The sequence below is a fragment of the Cupressus sempervirens genome, chromosome 3 (genome assembly GCF_028749045.1).
Source record: "Cupressus sempervirens isolate cs-2001-9-10 chromosome 3, ASM2874904v1, whole genome shotgun sequence".
Classification (NCBI taxonomy): domain Eukaryota; kingdom Viridiplantae; phylum Streptophyta; class Pinopsida; order Cupressales; family Cupressaceae; genus Cupressus; species Cupressus sempervirens.
In genome coordinates, this window is record NC_143120.1 from 606,524,132 (window position 1) to 606,534,872 (window position 10,741).

Here is a 10,741-nt window from a genome sequence, read left to right on the forward strand (position 1 = left end):
TAATTGTATCAGAGCATTTACTCTAGCTTTTATAGTCGAAGGATAGCACAAGAAGCTTCGTCTTTATTATTTTTTAGCATGAAAGAGATCCAAATCGTTGGGTGTCTTTTTTCACTTTAATAATCTTAGGATGGGACAACAAAATAATATGTTGGTATTAGATCATTTTATTAATTCTTTTCTTAAAAGAAACATACAATCATTGATAATTATTCTATACAAATATTTGAGATGATGATGGACTTGAGACTAGAAATACTTACGTTCATTTTATACAAAAATAATGTAGGCAACCAAATGTTAACAAAGAATTAAATTATACAAATCAAAATATTAAAATATTATGTTGTAAAAATATATCTTTAACAAAATAAACATATGAAATAAACTTTCCATGTGGTAGTCAACTATACTAAGAAAAGTATGAGACTTTCTATAAAAATACTATAAAAATAAATTAATATTCTACATAGTTTTATAGTTACATAATGATAAACATATATCTACATAGTCCGTAGGTAGGAGAGGTCAACAATAGTTCACCATGCCAATCATGGTAACATGAATAACTTCGAAAGGGTTGTTTGTGGAGCTCATCAATTCATTATGTAAATCATGGAAGTGTGTAAAGAGAAAGGATGAAGAATGGCTTTAAAAGGGTTGTTTGTGAGACTCCATGAAAAAACATGATGGGGGTGCCATTAAACTATTAAATTTTGAGGATGAAAGGGGTAATCTATCCATTTTGTGGCGAATGTGGTCTTCAACTTGGTTGTGAAATTGTAACATTTCCACGATGTTCTCATGAACTATTGCACACATCTTATCAAGTGCAAGGATTGGGAAAGGCTCCTCAATTAGAACTCCGACCTCCTCAATACAAAACAAAGATGTTGCACTGAAGAGTGTAGCAGGTACCACCATCCATTGGCATTCATCCCATAAGATAATTGGCAATGTTAGATGCCAAAACACTAAAAGCCTTGATGTCAATCGTGTGTATGATAGGGGAACTGGTGATCGGATTAGTCTCTCGCATACACTCACAGCCTTATTGAACTCAGAAATATGAGAGTCCTGTGTTGATTTGAAGTACTAAGTTAGACTAAACATTATACTGGAGATTTTCAATTCAAGTTCAATAAGAAATTATATAATATGAAAATTGTACTCACCAAGAGTCTTTTCTTAGAATCGTCAAGGGGAAGGTACAAAAGAGATTCTGAAAGAAATTGGATGATACAATTTGGACGATGGTGAGAACAAAGAACAAGTGCCAAATCCTCTTTTGAAAGAAGCCTTGCCAAATCTTGCTCCACATCAGACCCATGAATTATGTGGCACTGCTAACATGACCATAATAACAAGTATTACAAAAACCATTTAAAGAAAGGGGAATTGAGAATACCAAAAAAACTATGATATAAAATATCTACATTCGATAATGTCCCTATGTCTTATTTGTCAATTCAATTGTGTAGGAGATTTCTAAATGGGTTACTCTCTATGATCCGACATCTTAACACAATTGAATTCAAAAACAACACTACAAAATTAATGATATCAAATTTTCATAATCCACAATGTTGTTATATGGTGTTTCATGATTTGGTTGTGTTGGATTTCTTATCAACATTTGGGATCATGTGCCATGATCCATCATCCTAACAAAATCAAACATGAGAAACAACTATAACAATACTAAAACTGTTGATATGAAAATTTCAAAATCCATAATATAGTTATATGTTGTTTCTCAATTTGATTGGGTTCGAGATTTTGGTATCAACGTTTTAAATCACACTCTATGATCCACCATCCTAATACAATCAAACCCCAAAAACAATAGTAACAATACTAGAAAATTAATAATATCAAACTTTCCACAATCAAAATATCAAACTATCTATTGTTTGTCAATTTAATTGTGTTAAAGACATATTTATATCAACATTTTGGATCTCACACTACTATACATCATCCTAACAAAATTGAATCTAGAAACAACACTAGCAAATCTTAAGAGAGGGATGCAGAAATGATGACCTTAAGAGCAACAGGGAAGGCCATTATGTAATTGAGCAAGTCGAAGGAGAGTGTTGAGTGGGTCCCATTGCAAGTCTCACTCCTAGTCCACGCGCTAACGTGGCGAGCAAAGTCCTTGGTGGTGGAGATGACATCGGTCCACATCTTGCGACCCTCATCGTAGCTCGAGTACGACGCCTCGGTGCGGAACACGAGGAGAAGGGCGAGCGCCGGCGCAACCAGCTCCGACGGGAGCGTGGGCGAGTGGAGCAGCGGCATGAACCCGGGCAACACGTGGCTCACCACGCCAGTGTTGTAGCCCGCGATCGCCGCTGCATACACCGTGACAGCGCACATTGGCGGCACGAGGGACAAGATGACCCTGGAGGACAAGCTGGAGAGCCAGTGCCTAATGTGGCGCTTGGAGCTCCGGTGCTTGAGCCAGTCCTCGTGGGTATACAGGGCCCTCCGTTGCTGCATTCCCCTCTCCTTTATTCCATCTGCCCAATCAGGAATTGCATTCACCAATCTCCAAACGCTCCCCTTCACTTTCTCCACGTAGCTCGTTGCTCTCTGCTCGCATACAATCACCCTCGCCCTCTGCCTTCTTGAGATCTGGGGAGAAGGAGAAGGTAAATGCAAGTAAAAGTGTGGTTTTTGAGCCCATCCCAAGTGAATCATATTCTCTCTCTACTCTCACTCTGCCAAAACAAAGAGAGATATTTGCATCACATTCTCTGCCCATTTATTTCCGTTCCGTTTATTCCAGACATGTCTTTCTTGCCTTTTAACCGCCCTTCACCGACTTGGGAAATTGGCCTGTTAAATGCTTCCACGACTGTAAATCTTTTTGGGCCACAACTTTATGGTTTAAAAGATACTTTTCATCGCCCCCGTGCTTCTTCTCATCCTAAATCACTCCAAACATAACTACGTCACAAGTTTTTATCCACTTGACTGCTTGTTGTAGATCAAAAATATCTATAGTGATGGAAGTCCACTTTTGTTTTCCTAATTTATGATTCTAGGCGGGGTTTGGGGAGGCGGTGGTGCTTTTGATTTTTGATTTGTTGGTAGTTTTTAGGAGGCTTGTAAGTTTAAATTTTTTATGTTAGGTGGTTTTGAGGAGGGTGTATATTAGGGTACATATAGGTAGCTTTAATAGCAAAGTTAAATGATGGCAATTTTATTATGATGTATTTTTGGTTAATGTATGATTTTTAGGATTCTATAATGATTAAATATATGATATAATGTTTAGGAGGTTATAAAAATGGCTTAGTTAAGTTTGGGACTTAACTATTTATCAAACATCAACAAAATATCCACTTTAAATGGGTGAAGAGGAAGACTCTGACATAGCATGGACTGTAGTGGGGGCTAAGAAGCTTTTAAGATTGAAAAAGGAGGAGGAGGAGATCTCCTTTAAAAACAACAAAGAAAATGTTGTGGTGCTCAAGAAAACGAAGAGCAATAAGATAGGGGATATTACACATATCAGCACTCCAAATGGAAAGAACACTAAAAAGGGAGATATCAAGAGTAACAAAGTTAGAGATAGTTGTCTACCTTTCACTCTAGTTGGGAAGGGTATCAAATCTGGGGATGTTGGCCTAACTTCTACATCTGCAGGAAGACCTTCTAATGTGCAGAAAAGAAATCTAGAGACAAAGAGAAGTATTACGGACTGTAGTCAGAGGACTATCTTAGATTCAAAATCTTTCCATGAGAAATGAAGTTTATATCATGGAATATCAAAGGATTAAATAATCCTCACAAGGAAGATATGGTGAAGAACATGATTAGGGATAATAAGGTGGATATGGTTCTTCTTCAAGAAACTAAAATGTTAAAAGAGAAAGTTGAAGGTTTGTTGGTTTTTAAAATTGGCAAGGTGTTTGGGGGAGACTCTAATGGAGCTTCTAGGGGCATGGCAATTTTTTGTAATAATAGATATATTTCTAGAGAACTTATATCTCAAAAAAGGAATATGATGGATATCATATTTTCTAATGCAAAGGATGGGACTTCTTGGGTTTTAACTAACATTTATGCCCCCAACTCTAAATAGGGTAGGGAATCACTTTGGGATGCTCTTTCTAATTAAAGGAAGAGTTTTGTGGATGAAAAATGGATAATTATGGGGGACTTCAATACACCTCTAAAAGAGAATGAGAAGAAGGAAGGCAGCTAGACTAATTTTGACAGCAGATTAGAGTTGATGGAGTTCATTGATAGTCATCTTTTGCATGACATGAACTTGCATGTGGTGGATTATACTTGGACTAACAGAAGATCAGGGAAGGACCTGATCCAAGTAAGGTTGGATAGAGCCCTTACTAGTAATGACTAGTTTTTGAAGTACAACTATTCCCTCTCTACACAAGTTAGTGGGCTCGGATCACTACCCCATTTTTCTCTTGGTTGACCCTATTACGAGTAAGAAGAACTATCCCTTCAGATTTGAGAAGATGCAGACTCTCCATCATGGGCTGGAAGACCTTATTAAAGAATGGTGGGACATTCATGTGGAGGGAACAACTATATTTAAAGTCACCATAAAGTTGAGAAATGTCTTTAAAAATATCAAAAGATGGAATAAGGAGAGCGTTGGCAACATCTTTGACAACAAAAAGGAGGATTTTGGAGGAGTTAAAAGAAATTCAAGAGAACATCCAGGCTGAGGGCTATGAGAATATGTCTAGAAAGGAGGAAGATTTGAAAATTATTGAAATGCATGATATAATTACTAAGGAAGAGATATATTTGAGACAGTGGTCTAGAAAAAAAATTTTGAGTGAGGGGGATCGAAATACTAAATATTTTCATATAACTACTTTGAAGCATAGAATGGTAAACAAGATTTCTAGGCTTAATGTTCATGGGGTTCTTAATGATGATGATGAAGCTATCAAAGGGGAAGCCAAGAAATTTTTTAGTAATTTACTAGAGAGTTATCCCAATTTGGATAAGGACAAGAAAAAGGTGTTTTTGGATTGTATCCCAAATTGCATTTCCAATGAACAAAATAAAAAACTTACTGCTATCCCCAACAATGAATAAATTACAAGGGAAATTTTTTCCTTTGAAGGAGACAAATCTCCTAGTCTAGGTGGATTCCCCTTCCTCTTTTTTCATAAGTACTGGCACATTATTCAAGGGGATATCTTTAATGGTGTGAAAGAGTTCTTTGGGTCTAGGAAACTCCTAAAGGAATTGAATGGTACCTTTCTTGCCTTGTTTCCCAAAAAACTTGGGGCTGATTGTTTGGGCCATTCCAGACCAATTAGTCTGTGTAACTCTTTTTAGAAAGGTTATATCCAAAGTTCTTACTCTCATAATTTTATCTATTCTTCCTAATTTGATTTCTGGGAAAGAGAATGGGTTTGTTCTTGTCAAGTAGATTTTGGATTCTATAATCACAGTGCATGAAAATATCCATTCCCTTACCAAATCTAAGAAAGAGGGGTTCCTCCTTAAGCTAAATTTATCAAAAGCTTATGATAGGGTGGACTGGAAGTTTATAAAATGTGGACTAAGCTTTTGGATTTAATAAGAGATTTTTGGAGATGGTCATTTTGTTGGTTTCCTTTGCCACCTTCTCTGTGTTTGTTAATGGTTCTTTAATTCCTTTCTTCCAAGCCTCTTGTGGGTTAAGGCAAGGAAATCCACTCTCTCCTATCATTTTCATTCTTATGGATGAATGTTTAGGTAGATATGTGGGAAAATGGTTACTTTGAGGGAATTTGTTGGGCTTAGACCTTCCTCTAAAAATCTTACTTGCTCTCATCAACAATTTGTAGATGACTCGATTGTTATGGGAGAAGCTTCTATCAGAAATGTGAGGAACATTAAGAAAGTTCTTGAGGATTATGGGCAGGCTACTAGTCATATTATAAATTAGAACAAGAGTGTGATTTACTTTATCAGTGTTAATGAAAATAGACAAAATAAAATTAAAAGAATCATTGGTTGTGAGATTGGTACCCTTTCGGGCTCATATATTGGGTTACCACTTTGTCCCAACCCTCTTGAGACTTTCTGGAATTCTTTGATCGAAAAAATCCATTCAAAATTAGCTAGCTAGAAAGGATACCTCCTTAGCCAAGCTAGAAAGGTAACTTTTTTTAAATCCATGTTACAAAGTTTGCCTTTGTATTCTTTGAGTGTGTTCAAGATTCCTACGAAGCTTGCTTTAACAATTGAGAAGATTTAGAAACAATTCTTATGGATGGGTATGGAAAAGAAGAAAAGAATGGCTTTAATTGCTTGGGATAAAGTATGCATGCCTATCAGAAAAGTAGGTCATGGTCTTAGAAGGGTTATAATAATGAATGATTCTCTTCTGGCTAAGCTTATTTGGTGATGGCATCAAGAGGAGGGAGAATGGAGAGACAATTGGAAGTATAAATATAATAGAGAGAATCTTGGGTTTAACCTCTTCCTTAGTAATGAGGTTTCCCAAGGGGGTTCTAAAATCTGGAAACATGTTTAGAAAAATAAGAAGATTATAAATAAAGGAGTCAGATGGAAGGCTAGAAATGGTAGGAATATTCATTTTTGGGATGATATTTGGATTCTGGATCATACCCTCGGTTCTTATCAGAGGTGGAATGTATTTATTCATTTTTGGGATGATATTTGGATTCTGGATCATACCCTCAGTTCTTATCAAAGGTGGAATGTATTTATGGATTAGTGCAAGAACTTGTTTGAAATCTTTGTTGTTAATTATTGGGAAGAGGAAAAATGGGTTAACCTCAATAGAGTGGATATCAATCTTAATGACCTCAACAAAATCCTAAATGTTGTCTTTTTAATTCAAGAGGAGGATACTTTAATATGGAAATATAATCCCAATGGATTTTTCTCTATTTCTTCTTTATATACCAATGCTTTTGATGAATATCAAGCGCCTTGCTAGGCTAAAGCTTAGTATAAAGGAATGACCCCTAAAGTTAACATTTTTCTAAACTCTTTTGCAGGATAAATTTCTAACTATTGATAATTTGATGAAGAGAGGTATTAATTTTGTTAATGGGTGTTATCTTTGCAAGGAAGTGGAAGAGTTAGTTAATCATCTGACTATTCACTACTCTTATACTAGAAGGTTATGAGAAATGATATATGGTTTTCTGGATTTGATTTGGCTCTCCCCCCTTACAATTCAAGAGTTCTTTAAAGGATGGGAGTCTCCTACTTGTAATTCACTGATTATGAAGCTTTGTGATTTCATCCTCCCTTTTCTTTTTTGGGGAGTGTGGAAGGAAAGAAATGATAGGGTGTTTAGGGGTAAGGAGACTAACTCTATCCAGTTGTTCTATAAGATCAAGCATTTGGTGATTGAGAATATTAGGACTGTTGGCATCAACCCCAAACAAATTGGGAAGAAAAAGTGATTCAGAAATGGAATTTGGAAGGGTTGAGTGTTTCTCAAAATGGGAATAACCTTAGGAATTTGGCTAGGTGGGATTTCCCTCCTCAGAGCTGGTGTAAGATTAATTTTGATGGGACCTTGAAGGGAAACCCAGGGATGACGGGTTGTGGTGTCATTGTTAGAAACATGAATGGGGACAGTTTGGTTGTGATGGTCATCCCTATTGGGGAACAAATGAATCATGTGGCAGAAGCTAGTGCGTCTCTCTATGGTTTTAGTTATGCTAAGAGTATGAATTTGGACAAGATTTGGCTAGAGGGAGACTCCCTCAGTATTATTAATTGTCTCAATAAAGTTAACAATCCTTCTTGGACAATTCATAATATTATTTGTAAGGCCATTTGTTTAATTAATTCATTTTAGAATTGTATTGTCACTCATAACTATAGAGAAACTAATCATGTTGTTGATTGGGCTACAAATATGGCTTGCAAAAGTGATGAGAAGTTGATTCAGAATGAAGTTGATAATATCCTTTTCAAGGGAGTATCCTTGATTGAGTATGATAAGGTGAGAAGTAGGCAAAAAAGGTTTATTAATTATGAATAAGAGTATAAGTATTCATTATTACTTGGGGAGATTTGGGAAGGTGTGGATTATGATTGGATTGGCAGAGGCTTTTTATTCATTGTCACATGGATTGGAGGTACGTTTATTCATCAATTCCCTCTACTTTGATATTGAAATCAGGCTTTTCTTTCTAAATGTGTACCCTGTGATTATGAAAATTTGCAACAAATTAAAGAAAATGGGAGGAAGGAGAAAGAGGGTCAAACTAGCTAGTTGTAAGGACTAGAAAAAGAAGAAGGAGATTTGGTATATTCTAGAACAAGGAAAGTTTACAGGTTTTATGGAGAAGCTTAAAGGTAGTAACCCTTCTATTACTCATCAATTCATTAAAACATGGAAGGATGGGAGCATCCTGGTGGGTAATCAAAGAATGGAGGCTACTAAGGACATCATAGTGGAAGCTATGGGCCTTGACACAAAGGGGATCAACTTTTACAGAGATAGGAAGCTTTCGGATCGGGCTAGGGAGAAATTTGTGGAAATGACCAAGGAACAAAATAGGTTGGTTAAAATTGGTAATTCTTATTTTAGCCTTGGTTCTATATCTCTCCCCCGGAGGTTTTCCATGTTCATTGTTATTGAATACTTAACTTTCGATGGCCACTTTACATATTTGGGTACCACTTTATGCTAGTGAACCATTTTAGGCATAGGGTTAGGATTAATCTTCCCTTCTACCTCAGGTAATCATTGGGTACTACAATTTTATCTATTCAAAATGATCCTAAGGGTGACCATGCCTATCACGAGGGTTTAATGGTGCTAGTTATGAACCTCCTTAAATCAAAAAAAGTGGATATACCTCATTTTAGTAAGAAAACTATGGAATGTGAGATAGAGGAGAGTGACCGGGACTTTGATGAAGACATAGAGGATGAGATTGCAGAGATTGAGGTTAAGAAGAGGAAAAAGCTAGAGCCTGGTAGGTCTTCTAGGAAGAAAAGGATGATTAAGGAGACTAATTCTGATGTGGATACAAATTCTGAAGAGGAGTTGGAAGAGGGGAATGGGAAAAGTGGTATTACTGGTAAGGTCTCTAAAAAAAAGGGGAAGAATATGGACAAGGCCCTAAGCATACCTTTTGATGATGAACCTCTGATTAAGAGGATGGAGAGAAAAGGAAAAAATGCACTTCACCAAGGGAAGATGGATGCTAAAGGGCATGAGGAGACTGATTATGAAAGAGACAATCTTCGTGGGGATGAGGATGACCTTACTCATAACAAGGGCAATGATGATCAAGGGTTTTTGAAAGGGATTTTTGGTAATCTAGGGTTGATGAAGAAGGAGATTAGTAGTTTGCAGTAGCAGATGTAGGACATTGTTAGAGAATTTGACCAACTCAGCAAAACTACTAGAGGGGAGAGAACTATGGGACAACATATTGATAAACTTTCTAAGGTGGTTGGTAACACTAAAGAGGTTAAGAAGTTAATGAAACATATTCCACCCCTCAAAGCCAAAAACATAGCTCTAGATCAGTTGATAAAATATTTCCAAAAAAATTGGATGGTCTAGATAACAGAGTGGTTAATATGGAGAAGACAATTTAGAAACTGGTGAATCAAAATTACTCTATCCTAAAGACAGTGGCTAACAACATTAACACTCTCCTAAACAAATTTGAAAGAGGGAAAGGTCAAGGATCCAAGGAAGTGAAAGATGACCAAGGACCTAGCAAGCACACTAGGACCAACTTGAAGAAGACAGAGGGTGTCGAAGCCAAAGAAATGGATGATCTAAAGGCCTTTACTAAAAAATGAATATCCTTACAGACAAGCGGATCTACTGAAGATGTTGTAGCTAGTTTTGTGTTGTCTTTTTGCTTTCTTTTTTATATCTTTTCAAACTTGTTATTTTTAGCTACTTGTTTTATCTTGTATTGCTCTTGGTTTTGATGCATAGTTCTTCTAGGTTTCTTAGTTTTTATTTTTATGCTACTTTGTAAAAGGTTTTGAGTCCTTTAAAACCTATTTTTACTTAATCAAAACTATTCTTTGCTAATTAATAAGTAATTTTTGGGGGTGTCAATTCAATTTTTGATTTGTTAGTAGTGTGTGGTAGGGGGGGTCTATTAGAAGCGAGTTAAAAGGGTATAAGGAGGACTCATCCAATATAACTAAAATTTCAATTGTTGAGCTAAACTATGACAAACACTTTTGGTTAATTCATGATTTCTAAGGTTTTTTTAATTTGTCTATGATGAATGAGGGTACATTATACATTGTTTGAGAGGGCATGGAAAGAGCTTGCCCTCTAAAGAACTAAGTTTTGGATTGTTGGACTAAAGTATGTATTTGTATCTACAATAGAATAAGAATCATGATAATTTTATACAAATGTCCACATCTTTTGGGATTTAATTGTTCAACAAAAAGAAAAATATCTAGTAGATGTTAATCACTTTTTGCTAATTCATAACTGATCATATCATGGATTTGATTCTTGATTTGTCAATGATGTATGAATAAGGGCCTATTGCACATTGTTTGAGAAATCGTAGGGAGGGTTTGTCCTTGAAAGAGCTAAGTTCTAGATCACTAAGCTAAACTTTGAATTTGTGTTACTAATAATGAAAAAATATGATTAAATTTCATTTGATCAACTTTTGATTTTAAATATTCATGATTTATTATGTATTGAGGTCAATGATCTATTTCTTAATAAGATATATATATGTATATATATATGTATACATATGTATATATA

At 35.8% G+C, this 10,741-nt stretch overlaps 1 protein-coding gene across 1 annotated transcript; it reads right to left on the bottom strand.

The window, feature by feature from the left end:
* Positions 1-410: 410 nt before the first annotated feature.
* Positions 411-2,816, bottom strand: LOC149568132 (voltage-dependent chloride channel 1, chloroplastic-like). The gene is made up of 3 exons (XM_089821132.1): positions 2,047-2,816; positions 1,176-1,343; positions 411-1,077 (listed from the first exon to the last, which is right to left on the bottom strand). Exons 1-3 carry the CDS (start codon positions 2,704-2,706, stop codon positions 652-654), a joined length of 1,254 nt encoding a protein of 417 aa, XP_089677258.1. The 5' UTR covers positions 2,707-2,816; the 3' UTR covers positions 411-651.
* Between the last annotated feature and the right edge of the window lie 7,925 nt (positions 2,817-10,741).

Coding starts and splice junctions, on each gene's coding strand:
- LOC149568132 (XM_089821132.1), bottom strand. CDS start 2,706: ATGATTCACTTGGGATGGGCTCAAAAACCACACTTTTACTTGCATTTA. Junction 1,344..2,046: donor CCTTCCCTGTTGCTCTTAAG/GTCATCATTTCT, acceptor TCATGTTAGCAG/TGCCACATAATTCATGGGTC. Junction 1,078..1,175: donor ATTCTAAGAAAAGACTCTTG/GTGAGTACAATT, acceptor AAATCAACACAG/GACTCTCATATTTCTGAGTT.